Below are 17,172 nucleotides of genomic sequence, written 5' to 3'. Positions count from 1 at the left end.
ACATTCACCCAACCTATTGTGGGAAGCTTGTGGAAGGCTACCCGAAACATTTGACCCAAGTTAAACAATTTAAAGGCAATGCTTCCAAATACTAAATGAGTGTATGTGAGCTTCTGACCCACTGGGAATGTGATGAAAGAAATAGAAGCTGAAATAAATCCTTCTCTCTACTATTATTCTGACATTTCACATTCTTAAAATAAAGTGGTGATCCTAACTGACCTAAGGCAGGGGATTTTTACTAGGATCTAATGTCAGGAATTGTGAAAAACTGAGTTTAAATGTATTCGGCTAAGGTGCATGTAAACTTCCGACTTCAACTGTAGTCTCGTTATTGTTGCTCTTTTATTTGTAGTAAATTTAGTAAATATTTTTCTTAAAACTGTGTTGTTGGTTAAGGGCTTGTAAGTAAGCATTTCATGGTAAGGTCTAGTAAACCTGTTGTATTCGGCACAAGTGACAAATAAAATTTGATTCCATTCTTAAATGTTTTACTGCAACAGGGATAGAGTACACAGACGTTTAGGCTTTACAGCCTTCTTCAGTGTGTAGGTACAACACTTACAAAGCAATCAGTCCACATTGTAAGCCTGCTGTGAATCAAACCATTGGTGATTCAAAAGCAATCTACATTTTGATTGTGTAGTCGAATACTATGGATACCTAGAGCTATGAAGTGCTACGGTTTGATCAAGAAGATCATCGTTGACAGACGAAGCCAGGAAACACGTGAAATACCAAAAGAACTTGGATCACTTTATTTGATTTTTTTTCTACATCTCTGGAAACTTTTACACACCATCTCAGTACAGAATGACTAGTGACACACACACACGCACATACAGAAACACTTACACTCACAGACATACACGCTTCAGTTACGACTGATCTTACACTGTACATTCTGAACTTTTCAGCTTTACAGGACTCAATGGTGGAGGTTCAGTCATATTCATCCATACGTTACCTGAAATGACCACTGTCCCAATCTTCATCCTCATCTTTTAAAAGTCTTAGTTGTGTTTCATCAATTCGTTTTAGAATTAAGATCAAAACTTCTAGAGGTTGGGTTTTGTAGTCCAATAAACACCCATGGACTACATTTCCCAGTCGGTGTCATTTCCCCTGTGAGCATTTTACTATAATGAGCACTTCTTGTTGCAGCCGTGCGTGGAAGCCAGGGGGTGGCAGCCCTTCCTGTAACAAGGGGGAAGGCAAGGAATGTCTGATGAACGGGGGAGAGAAGAGGTGCGCCAAGGCTCAAAATTCAGGAAGGGGGGGGGGGGGGGCGTGGGGAGGACAATGAACACCCAAACAGAAGGTGCAGTTTCAGGAAGTCTTGGCTCCTTGTCTTGATTTTCCAGTCAGGTGTCTCATCCAAATATTCACACAGGACTGACCCTTCAATAACCTTTGACCCCACTGTTTTGACCCCTGAGAGGTCACACAGACAGATGGGTGAATAAGAATACTGTGTGTGGCCACAACAGGTACACACACTTGTTTGGGAGGAACTACAGTTGATATAGCATTGACAGTTAGTTTGGCGGGGTAGGGGTGTGGGATGGGGGGTGGTCCTGGATGAGGAGTGGGGTAGTAGAGGTGGGGTGTCTATTTGTGCCTGCTGCCTCTCCTCTTCATGGCGGCAGTACACTGGGGGCAATACCACTTCCCCTTCGGGGCTTCTGTTAGGCCCACGCAGCCGTAGTGGAACCACTCGATGGGGCACTGCACAAACACACACAGGGCACTCAGGTTAGCTCTCATACCTCATCTCTCATTTGACAAAGTCCTATGTGAAAATAATGTGGTAACAGTTCTAGAAAATGAGAAATGCACTCCCAAATGGAAATGGGTACTTACGTCTTGATTATCACAGCCCACCATTTCTCCATAAGACACCTTTAACAAGAGAGCAGCCATTTTAGTTAACCTGTCAGCTGTAGGTGTGTGCTGTCCAGTGCGAGAGAGTGTCTCTGGATGTGTGTGTACCTGGTTGCAGATGCAGTAGCGGGGCTCGTTGGGGTCGTAGGTCCAGTCCACCTGGCTGTTGGTCTCAGACTCGGGGAGGGCCGAGACCTGCTGCGACAGCTCCTGGGCCAGGGCTGAAGAAGAGGAGCACGACGACAGGGACGAAGAAGACGAGGAGGACGACGACTGGTGGTTGGAAGACTTGGTGTTGCCTCTGTGGAGGACAGTTTAGACAAGATCTCAATTTTTCATCTTAATTTATTTATTCGTGCTGTGGGGGTGGAGTTGAAAAGCATGGCTGGCATAATGTGGCGTGACATCATGGGACTGGACACTGAAATTAAATGATGTAGTGTGATTTGGCCTGACATCTGTTCATCTGATGTGGGGTGATTCAGGGTGGATTGACAAGGTTTAATAAGGCATGAAATGATGTGATATCTCTGGAGAAGACCAATAGCTATGGCTTGTCATGCGTACGTTTGAGCGTACGGGGGCTGTGTGTGCGCGTGTAAGTTGTGTCGTACTTGGTCTTGCGTCCGCCGCGGGAGTCGGCGGCGACGGCTGAGCCGGCTGGGGTGAGGGTCTGGGTGAGGGTGTTGGCCAGGGCGGAGGTGGAGTAGGCCCCCGTGGTATCCCGGGAGGTCAGGGAAAACTCCCTCCCTAGCTGGAAGTCATTGTTCTTAATGGCCTCGTAGCTGGCCTTCAGACTGCTAGTCCTCCTGCCCTCCTTCATCTGACATGGAACAGGAGAGGGAAGGAGAAAGAGGGCACAGACAGAGAAAGAAAATGGGAAAGGCAGGTAGAGAGAGACACACAGCCATGAACAGGGTTAGTTACAGTCGTAGGACACACATCAGTTACACATTCAAGGACAGTTGTCCCAATCAGATCATTCTCAGAACAGACAGTCTGGGTCAAGATACTGATACCGATCCCCATCAGTGCAGCACTCGTCTGAATAAAATCAGAGGGCAATGGGATTGGGTGTATGTCTGTGTGTGTGAAAAAGAAAGAGAATGTGTGTTTATACCTGTGCGGTGGCCTGTACAGCCTGCGCTGCAGCCATGGTGATGGCCCCTGCCCCAGCCCCGGGCCCAGCAGGCAGAGAGCTGAGGTTGTAGGAGGCCAGGGGCTGGGATGAGTTCACACTGTACACGTTGTTAGAGGCTGACGTCGTGCTGTTGGTGCGACAGCCAGGTGTGTTCTCCTTGGAGGCGTCTGACGTGAGTGTGGAGAGCAGGGCTTCAGATTTGAACTTCTTCTCCGGGACGTGCTCTGTAGTGTGGTGGCTCGGCTGCGTGGTGTACTTCCTCTCTGTCACACAGAAACAAGACATTGATTACTACCTTAATGACCTCGCATAGGAAAGCAGCAAATGATCTATACAAACAAGGCTCCTTAGCCATTAGTAGAGTAGTACATTTTTCTTTCGACATGCAACAACTCCAAAAGCAGGTCAGCCAAACAGCCAAGACTTGTACTTACTTTCCACGGTGGTGTGTGAGTGGACGTGGTGGTTGTTGACGGGCTGAGAGGGGCTGTCCATCTCTAGGGATCCTGACAGAAGAGAGAGAAAATGTTAGAGCTGGCTCTCAGTGACAACACTGACAGACACAACAGTTGACTCAACAGGGTCATTGTTAGGTCAATACTGCCCCCTAGCAGGGCTGAAATATCCCGATGGAAAGATTGATACCATTCCACTATCACGGAATTGCAATTGAAACAAGACTAGAGAAAAGCAGCCTGTCAGCCCAACATTCTGACTGGGCCAAGAAGGTTAAGATGAAGGGGAAGGGTCTTCTATGGTGTTGTGATTGACAGACTCACGTCTCTCCAGGATCTCAGTGATGCCAGCGTTGTCAGCCTCCAGCTCCATCTTGAACTTAGCCAGCTCCTGGTCCAGTTTTCTCAGGTGGCGGTCCACCTGCAACACACACCCCATTATATACCATACTGTTCATACCCCACAATAGATGTTGAACAAACCCTTCAAGATTTTACACATTGAATAATCACTATGAAATAGATCAACATCAAAAGATAGAAACGTTGGGCAATGGCAAAGCTCTAACAAGACACGTCTGCGTAGCGTCCTCGAACGTTCAAACAATTAAGGCATTTTGACAGTTTACCTGTTCGTTAATAGTGAGTTGGAAGTTAAAACCTCTACTGTATCGCCAAAGCAAAAGATGCCCAATATGTCAAAGCCTCAGATAAGGCATAGAAAAATGCCCCTCTGACAGCCCTTCTTTGGCCTCGGCGGATGCTAGCTCGGAAAAAGCACCAGCATGGTTCAGAATGGAGATGGACAAGGGTATAACAAAATTCCAAGAGACACTTTCTGAACACCTCAGCAAAATTGATGTACTGGTCGATAAACTCCACAAAGACCAGAAGGTCACAAAGGGACGAGTGATAAAGTTAGAAAAAGACCATGCTGACCACCAGGCTGCCATCCTGGACGTCTGCGAGGAAGTGGACCAAAAATACAAGAAGTTGGAAGATGCCACCTCTAAAGTCGAGGAGAAATTTGATTATCACGAAAATTTCCAAAGTTGCTCGAATTTGAAACGTCAAGGTTTCCTGGAGGCCGTGGAGGGAAGAGACACGATCTCCTTTCTACAGGAATGGATTCCCAAAATTCTGGATCTACCCTCTCCTGCGCACCCACTGGAGATCGAGAGGGCCCACCGCACCCTACGGAGGCGGCTGCCTGGCCAGGTTGCACCCAGGGCATTTGTCATTAAATTTATACGGTACCAGGAAACTGTTCGCATCCTCTCTGCTGCCTGAGCAAAGGGAGAGCTCAAGTACGGATAAGCCAGAATTATGATCTTTCTCTCACACTACACAAGATGAGGATGGCCTTCTCCCCACTGAAAAGACTTCTGCGTCAGGCTGGCTTGGCATACAGCCTTCGCTACCCAGCAACTTTGTGGATCGAAACCAAGAATGGTGAGCGCACATTTGACTGTGTGAAGATGGCTGAAACATACATGAAGAAAGAACTTCCTGACTTGTTCACGTCTACTACACCCTGAGGAACTGTCTTTTGAACATGGATACAGTGGATAGTGAACTGTTAGCACATGAGGAAACAACGAAATTACTCGACTGGCTGGCTAGCGTGATAATGACTGGCGAGGTAAAGTTGGGTCATTGCTAATGTTGGCTGTGCTATTTGGCCAGCTCGCTAAGTTTACAAGGGTGTAGCTACATCCACACTATGCCAGGTAGTTACATTTTGCTGTATACTTTTATTTTACAGAGGTCCAGTCGGGTTTGGTTAATGTTGTTGATATAGGTTGTTTATATTACTTCAGGGAATTAGCTACTATTACATTTGCTGGCTTGTTTATCGTTAGAGATGTATGCTGGCGTTAGTGATACCAAGACAGGGATAAGCTACTCACTGGCTGGCCGCCTAATTGCCAGCTAGCTGATAGCTATACACTTGTGTATGTGCGTAGATATAATTTTTTTTTTGGGGGGGGGTGAACTCAGGAGGATGGTGATTGTTTAACTACTTGTCCCTATTTAATATTTGAGAGATGATAGTTATTGTCTGGTAAAGGTTTTCATTTATTCATCATAGCTTGATGCCTTTTTTCCTGACCTGCTGGGGTGCGTTTGTGGTCATCGCTTTTGTCGCCGCACGGCACAGGTTTCAGGGCGCATTGGGGAATGCCGATTGGTTGACATTTGGGTGTGCGGGTAGGCTCTGTTGGTGACTATGAACGCACCCAAGTTTTTTTGTTGTTGTTGTTGTTGTTGAGACATGCTCAAGTGGGGCTAAATAGTCCGGTCATTACTGTTGTAATCAAATTGTATTTTGTTACTTGACTAACAATATTTTCATGCTACAAGGAACAGTCAATGTACTTCTAAATCCACATACATATAATTTAGAATTAACCTAATTCGAGCGATGCTATGCATAGCAGGTACATCTAGCTTAAAGACTAGCGTCTAAGGATATGGGTTCTTTAACTCCCTCAGTTGGGGAGGGGGTTGGGTGGGTTTGTGGTAGGGTCAGGGTATGTTTACTACTTTATACTTTCAATTTGTACACGTTGTAAAGACAACGCAATTATGTTTCTTTCCTTTTCCCTATTTCTTATTTCTTAAGATGTCGGCACCTAATAACTATACATTTGACACCTGACATTAGGGAACTAAAAACCCAGTCAAGCGCAAACGCATTCTGAATTATCTAAAGCAGCATACGTTTGATATAGTTCTTCTTCAGGAGACACACCTGACTGACTGAGCATGATAAACTGGAGAGACAGTAGGTGGGTCAAGTGTACTATTCATCTTTCACCTCTCGGGCAAGAGGGGTGACCATACTCATTAATAAGCATTGCCCCTTTCAGATACAATCTCAGATTAAAGACAAAGGGGGTAGGTTTGTGATCATTCAAGGTTTCATTAACACTGAGCCCATTACCATTGTGAATGTGTATGGGTCTAACTATGACGACCCTAAATTTTTACCAAGACATCTATTTGAAGTTAACGTGCCCCTCATCAGAGATAATAATGGCAGGGGATTTTAACTTGGTACTGGACCCTTCCAGTGATAGATCTTCCTCTAATAGTATCAGCCTCACACAGGCAGCCAAAATGTTAAAAGCAGAAATTAAACTTTGGACTTGTAGATTTATGGAGATTTCACAACCAAAAGGTTAAAGAATACTCATTTTACTCCCCTGTCCATAAGTTACTCTAGAATTGACTTATTTCTTATTCCTGCAGCCAAGGGAAGTTTAACGGCTGGGTGTAAGTACTTACCAAGATGTATATCAGATCATTCTGCCCTGTTGGCTTCAGTACCAGTCAGTAGAGCATAGCCACCCTCAAGATGGAGGTTTGGCACATACTTACTAAATAATCCCACATTTGTAACATTTCTGAACCCTCATATAGTCATATTTTGTAGCACCAATACAACTACCTCCCCGCTAATTTTATGCGAAGCTCTCCTTAGATATCTGAGGGGCAAATCATATCCTTTAATTCAGGTGCTCATAAGATATATAAGGCTCAAGTAAATTTGTTGGAAAATGAAATTAGAGACCTGGAAAATGAACAGTGTAACATTTGACAACTCAACAAAATTTACACTCAAAGCGATTGAAATACAACACCCTGACGACCTATAAAGCGGAAAATGCACTTAGGAGAACAAAACTACTACGAACATGGAGATAAAGCAGGAAAGTTGCTTGCTTGGCAAAAGACGAGAGGATGCCAGTAGAATTATTATCTCTATTAAGCTACCCAATAACACAGTTTTTCAGTCCTGAGGAAATTAATCTAGTCTTCAGGGAGTTTTATGAAACATTGTACAAGTCTGAAGGGGATGCCTCTGCCACAGTGCATGAGTTTTTGAACAAACTCAATGTACAAACTTTAACTGATGAGGATAAAGAGCACTTGGAGAAAGAGATGACATCAGAGGAAATTAGGAAATCCATTTTCAACACTGCTGGGGGGAAATCCCCAAGGGTTAGACGGATTCCCTATTGAATTCTATCGATCCTTTTTACCCAAACTAATTGAGCCTCTTTGCAGTATGTTTAATTATGCCATAGACAGAAAAGCTCCCACACACACTTGAACAGACAGATTTGTTAAAACCTGGGAAAGATCCTCTGCTTTGTGGGTCGAATAGACCAATATCTCTATTGAACACTTCATATTAGATTTTAGCTAAACTCATAGCTCTTAGACTGGATTAGGTTCTTCCGGACTTGGTTGATATGGACCAAACAGGCTTTGTAAGAAACCGCGCATCTCCTGATAATAATCAGAAGATTATTTAATATTATGTAGAGAATGACCAAGAATCTGTAGTGGCGGCTTCATTAGATGCAGAAAAAGCTTTTGACCGCATAGAATGGAACTACCTGTTTGAAGTTTTACAGAGGATGAATATTGGACCCAAGTATGTTGGTCTGACTAGATTATTGTACAAATGTCCGGCAGCTCAGATCCTGACTAATGGAAACATTTCCTCACAGTTCTCTCTATCACATGGCACAAGACAGGGTTGTCCCACTAGTCCTCTCCTTTTTTCGTTGGCTATAGAGACAGAAGGAGGACAGAAGCTTTTAGATCTCATCCATCCATCCATGGTGTTCGTATAGGTGGGCCTGAACATCTGGTCTCGCTATATCCCGATGACATTTTGCTTTACCTAACTAAACCAGAAATTTCGAGCATTAGTTGACATCCTGAAAGAATATGGGACCTTTTCAGGATATAAAATAAACCTATCGATGAGTATAATTATGCCTTTTAACAAGGCAACTACGCAGAACCCAATCTTAGACCAACTGTTTTCTTGGAAACAGAAAATGACATATCTTAGATTGCAAATTCCCTCTGAAATTATTAAGACATATCAACTGAACTATACTCCACTTCTCAAAAAGGTTGGGGAAGAATTGGATAGATGGTGGGATTTATCAATTTCTCTTATTGGGTGGGTCAATTGTGCAAAGATGAATATATTACCAAAATTCTTGTACCTTTCTCAAAGTTTTTTTCAAACAACTTAATAGGAAGGTTGTCTTCATTTCTGTGGAAAGGGAACCCCCCCAGAGTGAAACTCACAACTTTATGCAAACCATACTCAGAAGGAGGACTTACTCTACCTGACTTCCAGTTGTATTACTGGGCATCTCAGTTAAAGGCTGTGTGAGTATGGCAAAATACAACAAGTTCACCCTTTTGGAGACAGATCGAGGAGAAATGTCTGACCCCTGCTACATTGGCATCTATACCTTATATTAGCCCACCTAAAGCTTTGATATGTCTCAAACAACCCTTTCATTAAAAACACTATAAATATATGGATTGAAGTCTGTAAACAAACAGAGGGGAGTAGATCTATATATGAACAAACACCTTTCTACATTTTCTTGGTTCAACAAAGGAATTAAAACATTTGGTAATCTCTATAGAGAAGGTGAACTACTATCCTTTCAACAACTGGCATTTCATTTTCAGTTACCTCAAACTCATTTCTTCAAGTACCTACAGGTTAGGCAATACATTGCCACTCAGCAGGGAGGTAGGATTCAGCCCATGAGTAAACCTAAAACTGATAAACTGCAGCTGGAAAGGGGTAAAAGGTTTCATTTCCTACATGTACTCTGGTCTTCAAGCTCTATTGGGAACGATGAACCTCTGAAAGCTTGCATGAAGTGGCATGATGACCGTGGTCTCATTTCGCTCTGCATTCGCTCTGCAGGTAGTATAACTTTTATAACTTTTCATTACATTTCATTATAGTACAACGATTTAATTTGTCCAACCTTAGCAATTTCTTCTTAACTAGCTACATAGCCGTCTGTGTATCAAAGATAACTGCGTAATTATCGTATTTCGTCGTCTCGTTGTCCACTGCTATCTGCCCAGCAGCTAGCAAACGTCCACCGTCTACCGAATAGTAGTATAACTTTTCATTACATTTCATTATAGTACAACGGTCTGATTTTCATTTTCATTACAGTACAACGGTTTGATTTGTTTGATCTTAGCTAGCTACATAGCCGTCTTTTATCAAACATAATTGCGTCGTTATTGAGGTTCGCTAGCGAGCTATTTTCGTTCGAAATTAACGCAACGTAGCCAACACTGCTAGCTAGCCAGCTTGCCACCGAAGAGCATTGTAGAAACGATTACAATACAACGGAACGACTTGTTTTGTGTAGTGTTAGCTAGCTACATAGTTTTCTTTGCTAGCTTTGTATCTAAGATAATTGTGTAACTTTGAGTAATTATCGGTTAGCTAGCCAGCTAGTTTCGCCTGCCGCGCTGCCGTCCTCCTACCTAGCCAACACTGCTAGCTAACACTGCTAGCTAGCCAACTTCTACCGAATAGCAGCACTGTAGAAACTTACATTACAACGGAACGACTTGATTAGCGTAGTGTTAGCTAGTTGTCTTTGCTGTCCTTGTATCCATGATAATTGTGTAGTTTAGAGAAACTTAGAGAAACTGTCGAGGTCACCTAGCCAGCTTCACTTTCAACAACGCAGCTACTGCTAGCCAGGCTACTTCACCAGCCAGCAGTACTATATCATTTTAGTCAATAAGATTTTTAATTTTATTGATTTTTTGCTACGTAAGCTTAACTTTCTGAACATTCGAGACGTGTAGCCCACTTGTCATTCTAATCTCCTTTGCTTTAGCGTAGCCTCTTCTGTAGCCTGTCAAATATGTGTCTGTCTATCCCTGTTCTCTCCTCTCTGCACAGACCATACAAACGCCTCACACCGCGTGGCCGCGCCCACCCTAACCTGGTGGTCCCAGCCCGCACGACCCACGTGGAGTTCCAGGTCTCCGGTAGCCTCTGGAACTGCCGATCCGCGGCCAACAAGGCAGAGCTCATCTCAGCCTATGCGTCCCTCCAGTCCCTCGACTTCTTGGCACTGACGGAAACATGGCTCACCACAGATAACACTGCTACTCCTACTGCTCTCTCTTCGTCTGCCCACGTGTTCTCGCACACCCCGAGAGCTTCTGGTCAGCGGGGTGGTGGCACCGGGATCCTCATCTCTCCCAAGTGGTCATTCTCTCTTTCTCCCCTTACCCATCTGTCTATCGCCTCCTTTGAATTCCATGCTGTCACAGTTACCAGCCCTTTCAAGCTTAACATCCTTATCATTTATCGCCCTCCAGGTTCCCTTGGAGAGTTCATCAATGAGCTTGATGCCTTGATAAGCTCCTTTCCTGAGGACGGCTCACCTCTCACAGTTCTGGGTGACTTTAACCTCCCCATGTCTACCTTTGACTCATTCCTCTCCGCCTCCTTCTTTCCACTCCTCTCCTCTTTTGACCTCACCCTCTCACCTTCCCCCCCTACTCACAAGGCAGGCAATACGCTTGACCTCATCTTTACTAGATGCTGTTCTTCCACTAACCTCATTGCAACTCCCCTCCAAGTCTCCGACCACTACCTTGTATCCTTTTCCCTCTCGCTCTCATCCAACACTTCCCACACTGCCCCTACTCGGATGGTATCGCGCCGTCCCAACCTTCGCTCTCTCTCCCCCGCTACTCTCTCCTCTTCCATCCTATCATCTCTTCCCTCTGCCCAAACCTTCTCCAACCTATCTCCTGATTCTGCCTCCTCAACCCTCCTCTCCTCCCTTTCTGCATCCTTTGACTCTCTATGTCCCCTATCCTCCAGGCCGGCTCGGTCCTCCCCTCCCGCTCCGTGGCTCGACGACTCATTGCGAGCTCACAGAACAGGGCTCCGGGCAGCCGAGCGGAAATGGAGGAAAACTCGCCTCCCTGCGGACCTGGCATCCTTTCACTCCCTCCTCTCTACATTTTCCTCTTCTGTCTCTGCTGCTAAAGCCACTTTCTACCACTCTAAATTCCAAGCATCTGCCTCTAACCCTAGGAAGCTCTTTGCCACCTTCTCCTCCCTCCTGAATCCTCCTCCCCCTCCCCCCCCCCTCCTCCCTCTCTGCAGACGACTTCGTCAACCATTTTGAAAAGAAGGTCGACGACATCCGATCCTCGTTTGCTAAGTCAAACGACACCGCTGGTTCTGCTCACACTGCCCTACCCTGTGCTTTGACCTCTTTCTCTCCTCTCTCTCCAGATGAAATCTCGCGTCTTGTGACGGCCGGCCGCCCAACAACCTGCCCGCTTGACCCTATCCCCTCCTCTCTTCTCCAGACCATTTCCGGAGACCTTCTCCCTTACCTCACCTCGCTCATCAACTCATCCCTGACCGCTGGCTACGTCCCTTCCGTCTTCAAGAGAGCGAGAGTTGCACCCCTTCTGAAAAAACCTACACTCGATCCCTCCGATGTCAACAACTACAGACCAGTATCCCTTCTTTCTTTTCTCTCCAAAACTCTTGAACGTGCCGTCCTTGGCCAGCTCTCCTGCTATCTCTCTCAGAATGACCTTCTTGATCCAAATCAGTCAGGTTTCAAGACTAGTCACTCAACTGAGACTGCTCTTCTCTGTATCACGGAGGCGCTCCGCACTGCTAAAGCTAACTCTCTTTCCTCTGCTCTCATCCTTCTAGACCTATCGGCTGCCTTCGATACTGTGAACCATCAGATCCTCCTCTCCACCCTCTCCGAGTTGGGCATCTCCGGCGCGGCCCACGCTTGGATTGCGTCCTACCTGACAGGTCGCTCCTACCAGGTGGCGTGGCGAGAATCTGTCTCCTCACCACGCGCTCTCACCACTGGTGTCCCCCAGGGCTCTGTTCTAGGCCCTCTCCTATTCTCGCTATACACCAAGTCACTTGGCTCTGTCATAACCTCACATGGTCTCTCCTATCATTGCTATGCAGACGACACACAACTAATCTTCTCCTTTCCCCCTTCTGATGACCAGGTGGCGAATCGCATCTCTGCATGTCTGGCAGACATATCAGTGTGGATGACGGATCACCACCTCAAGCTGAACCTCGGCAAGACGGAGCTGCTCTTCCTCCCGGGGAAGGACTGCCCGTTCCATGATCTCGCCATCACGGTTGACAACTCCATTGTGTCCTCCTCCCAGAGCGCTAAGAACCTTGGCGTGATCCTGGACAACACCCTGTCGTTCTCAACTAACATCAAGGCGGTGGCCCGTTCCTGTAGGTTCATGCTCTACAACATCCGCAGAGTACGACCCTGCCTCACACAGGAAGCGGCGCAGGTCCTAATCCAGGCACTTGTCATCTCCCGTCTGGATTACTGCAACTCGCTGTTGGCTGGGCTCCCTGCCTGTGCCATCAAACCCCTACAACTCATCCAGAACGCCGCAGCCCGTCTGGTGTTCAACCTTCCCAAGTTCTCTCACGTCACCCCGCTCCTCCGCTCTCTCCACTGGCTTCCAGTTGAAGCTCGCATCCGCTACAAGACCATGGTGCTTGCCTACGGAGCTGTGAGGGGAACGGCACCTCAGTACCTTCAGGCTCTGATCAGGCCCTACACCCAAACAAGGGCACTGCGTTCATCCACCTCTGGCCTGCTCGCCTCCCTACCACTGAGGAAGTACAGTTCCCGCTCAGCCCAGTCAAAACTGTTCGCTGCTCTGGCACCCCAATGGTGGAACAAACTCCCTCACGACGCCAGGACAGCGGAGTCAATCACCACCTTCCGGAGACACCTGAAACCCCACCTCTTCAAGGAATACCTAGGATAGGATAAAGCAATCCTTCTGCCCCCCCCCCCCCTTAAAAGATTTAGATGCACTATTGTAAAGTGGCTGTTCCACCGGATGTCATTAGGTGAATGCACCAATTTGTAAGTCGCTCTGGATAAGAGCGTCTGCTAAATGACTTAAATGTAATGTAAATGTAAATGTAAATTTTTGAGATTGAGAAAAGCTCTCTTTAGATGCTCAGCATCTTTCATTTAACACAAGGCACAAGTTGATGAAAATCAATATTTTTACATAGGGTCTACTTTACACCAGAGAGACTGTATAAGATCTATTCTAAATATTCTAAATTTTTCCCAGGGTGTAAAACGGGAGTGGACACACTTATGCATATATGTTTTGTCCTGCCCTGAACTAAGCAATTATTGGAAAGACATTATTCAGATCTTATCACAGGTCACTAATATGACGGTACCACTAGATCCGCCCCTTATTCTTCTTGGAGATGATTCTGTTCTACCAGTTAATATTTGTAGCAAAACCAGATTCATTAAATTGACAGTCATTGCAGCCAATAAATGCACAGCTATTACATGGAAGAGTGACACTCCGTCAAGAAAGCAGATGTGGCTAAAATAACCATCCTCCTATATTCCATCTGAAAAAATAACATACAATTTATGTAATAAACCCTTTGAATCTGGGGGGACTTTCAGCAGTTACTAGAGACGTCACTGTAGTTGCCTCATTACTACTTTCTTCATTATGGTATTATTATTTGTTTTTGTGTTGAATAATTTATTTTCTAGCATGGAATGTGAAGGTCATTCTGTTTCTTTTTGTTGTTAATCAGTGAGGCTAATACCGGTCGAGGGGAGTTCCTGTGTTGGGGAGGGAAGGGTTTTGCACAATGTGCCCCCATGAAGCATGGTGTTTTGTGTAGGTGGAAGGAATAACGTGGCATTATCTGTGTCATATTTTGATGATTGTTAAATTGTAAAAAAAAGAAAGAAAAGCCAATATCTAAATAAATATTGAAAACATCTGAAGACTGGCATTTTAGTGACCTCCAAATTATTTGCATTGTTTGACTGCCACCTAGTGGCACAGAGACGGCAAAGTCCCGAACAGAACATTATTTATTTTAGTGGCGACATGCACCCACAAATCATCCTAAAAAAGTCCACAAGCGATAAAGATTCTCCTCCAACTTCCCCTGTCCCTACCTTTTTATAGAAGTGGTTTCCCAGGACCCATTAAACAAAACAGACATTGTTAGACAGAGCTCCGTCTTGGCATTCAAATTCCAACTCACCAGATCATAAATCTGATTGGCCAGCTGTACTTTTTCATCTGCATCCTCCAATGCCTTATAATAATCCTGAAACAGAGAAAAACTGTCAGAGGCTGACACCATATAAAAAAATTAAAGCCTTTGGTGAACTAACACTGGTACCTTTTTACTAGCTTTGACTTTGCTGATAGCTACTTTGAGGAAAAATGTACTTACAATGACTGTGATATGTGGTTGTGCCACCTAGCTATGTTAAGATGAATGCACTAACTAGAAGTAGCTCTGGATAAGAGAATCTGTTAAATGACTAAAATGTAAATGACAAAGCACAAAGAATCATCACAAAAGTGTGGTAGTACAGCTTTATCGTAAAACATTTATGGGATTAAAAGAACAAAACTGTCTTCTTGAAAAGGGAAATATACATAATCTGAGATTTATTTGGCACCTTTTTGATGACTCCCATCTGCTCTTCCCTCCACTCTGGCTTGTTCTTCTTTGCATTGACAAAGAACTCATTCACCCTCTGCTCCAACTGGTCCATGGCATCTACAGCAAATGGGAAGAGTGAGCTACCTGGACAGGTGTGTCTGAGACACTATTCATATGGGTTTATACTCTGCATGCATGTCGAAGAATTCATATCCATTTGTACTTCAACGCTGACCAGAAGGGCCGATAATACATGCGGTGTCTGTGGACCAGAAGGTTTGTGATTAAAACGACCAGTGAACCGGTTCCCAACCTTTTTCGATTACTGTACCACCAACTGAATCTTGCTCTGCCCGGAGTATAAGTCTGTGTGCATTATACCAGTAGGTCTATGGTCTCATGATTCTTCTCAAGAACCCCCTATAAAAAGTACCCCTGGTTGGGAACCATTGTACTACATAGCCGTTCAGGTTAAATTAATATTGGTGTATGTTCTAGTTAGCAAACAGTTCACGTATATGTATCTAGTTATAGTCACACGAAGAAACAGTTAACCAGCTAACGTTACATGTATAACGTCGATACTACATGTGTTGTGTACGCTCCGAATCCATGTCTCGTCTTGTTTACATTCATTGTTCAACTTCTGTGCATGCACACATTATCAGAAATCGTTAGTTGGACCTCTATATGGAAAACAAATATGTTGTAATTTCTATAACCCTAGCTAGAATCAAACACACCCACTAACGTTAACTTTCTCAGGTTACTGAAAGTTGTTGCAATGTTATACTAGCCAAGTTCGCTACCGCTAGCTAGCTGTGTTAGCTATAAAATTAAAATACTGCATTTAAAACATTTTTATTTGGACGCTAACTAGCCAATTTGTGTTAAGAGTTCGATTCTTCATTCTACATGACCCTAAAAAGTGCGACACTGAGAATTATGCGTTTTCAACTTGAAAACTGATCGCCGGTGAAGTGTTTGTAGACTGTCACGTTGCAGCAATGCATACTCTGAACTTGCAGGTCCATCTCTCTCATTTCCGTAAACCTGTCGCGGAGATCCATGGGTAGCTGCTCGATCACTGCCAGCGAGAAGAAAAAGAGAATATAGGTGTTAGCATGGCTAGGCTAACAGTCCGGGCGCGCTCCGGCTAAAATTATGCACATTTACGACAGTAAATACACAAATAATACCACCTAGGCGTAAAATAAACGTAATACTCACTCTCGAGGTAATCCTCTAGGTACAGCATCTTGGAAAATTAGATATTTTAGGCGTTTATGAAAATAATTTGTGTCTTTCAATATGGCGCCGCAAACCGCTGTGTCCCGAGGAAAAAATACCACTGACAAACTGAGGTCAGAGAAAGTGACGTCAGTAGAACGTAGAATGTGATTGGCCAGATATGGAGTTGAGTGCTAAACTTCAAAAGTCCCTTAGTTCCTGTAGTTCATTAGACATCAATTTCAAACGTTGACTGAAATAACATAATTAAGCTTTTCCAACGAGGTAAATACATTTGAATCATCAAACTTCAATGCAAATGGGCTATTTTAATTCTAAATTAATACTTATGTGTAACCTCATTGAAGGTGAGCAACAATAATGCTCATCTGGCACAATTTATATGGTGTAGGCCTACACACACATTGAACTGATATGTTATTTAACTATAACGAACACATTCAACTATAAGTAACACACTGAGAAAATAAAATAACACCCCCCATTTGAATAGTCTAACAGATAGTGGATCTAAGTCCATTATAGGCCTGATTTACAGTGCCTTCAGAAAGTATTCACACCCCTTGACTTTTTCCACACTTTGTTGTGTTATAAGGTGGGATTAAAGTTGATTTAATTTTATTTTTTTGTCAACATTCTACACAAAATATTCTGTCATTTTTTTTCACAGTTGAATCTGTGTTTGAAATGCACTGCTCGGCCAAGGGACCTTACAGATAATTGTATGTGTGAGGTATAGAGATGAGGTAGTCATTTAAATATCATGTTAAGCACTATTATTGCACAGAGTGAGTCCATGCAACTTATTATGTGACTTGTTAAGCACATTGTTACTCCTGAACTTATTTAGGCTTGACTAAATAACAAAAGGTTTGAATACTTATTGACTCAAGACGTATCATCTTTTTATTTTTTATTAATTTGTAAAAAAAAAAATCAAAAAACAGAATTCCACTGTTATGTTGTTATATAGAGGCATGTTATAGAAGCACAAGAAGCTAGTCATTCACAACTTTTTTGTGCACCTTCATTCACTCTAATTTACTGTCTCACCCCCTTCTCCAGTCTCTCGCATTTGGTATCCTCTC

General features: G+C 44.1%; 1 protein-coding gene across 1 annotated transcript; it reads right to left on the bottom strand.

Moving 5' to 3' along the window:
* Positions 1 to 735: 735 nt before the first annotated feature.
* Positions 736 to 16,192, bottom strand: LOC129865222 (inhibitor of growth protein 3). The gene is made up of 11 exons (XM_055937824.1): positions 16,064 to 16,192; positions 15,849 to 15,920; positions 14,850 to 14,950; positions 14,423 to 14,488; positions 3,805 to 3,901; positions 3,460 to 3,531; positions 3,005 to 3,288; positions 2,499 to 2,707; positions 1,993 to 2,185; positions 1,864 to 1,902; positions 736 to 1,728 (listed from the first exon to the last, which is right to left on the bottom strand). Exons 1-11 carry the CDS (start codon positions 16,089 to 16,091, stop codon positions 1,612 to 1,614), a joined length of 1,278 nt encoding a protein of 425 aa, XP_055793799.1. The 5' UTR covers positions 16,092 to 16,192; the 3' UTR covers positions 736 to 1,611.
* Between the last annotated feature and the right edge of the window lie 980 nt (positions 16,193 to 17,172).

This window comes from Salvelinus fontinalis, chromosome 11 (assembly GCF_029448725.1).
Source record: "Salvelinus fontinalis isolate EN_2023a chromosome 11, ASM2944872v1, whole genome shotgun sequence".
NCBI lineage: Eukaryota > Metazoa > Chordata > Actinopteri > Salmoniformes > Salmonidae > Salvelinus > Salvelinus fontinalis.
The sequence above is the reverse complement of the archived record's forward strand: the minus strand, read 5'-3'. Positions and strand labels throughout refer to the sequence as shown.

What these genes read in the sequence shown, in the direction of transcription:
- LOC129865222 (XM_055937824.1), bottom strand. Translation starts at nt 16,091, where the DNA reads ATGCTGTACCTAGAGGATTACCTCGAGA. An exon ending in CCTAGAGGATTACCTCGAGA is followed by an intron (nt 15,921 to 16,063) that starts GTGAGTATTACG and finishes TCTCGCTGGCAG; the next exon opens with TGATCGAGCAGCTACCCATG. An exon ending in CTGTACAGGCCACCGCACAG is followed by an intron (nt 2,708 to 3,004) that starts GTATAAACACAC and finishes GTTCCATGTCAG; the next exon opens with ATGAAGGAGGGCAGGAGGAC.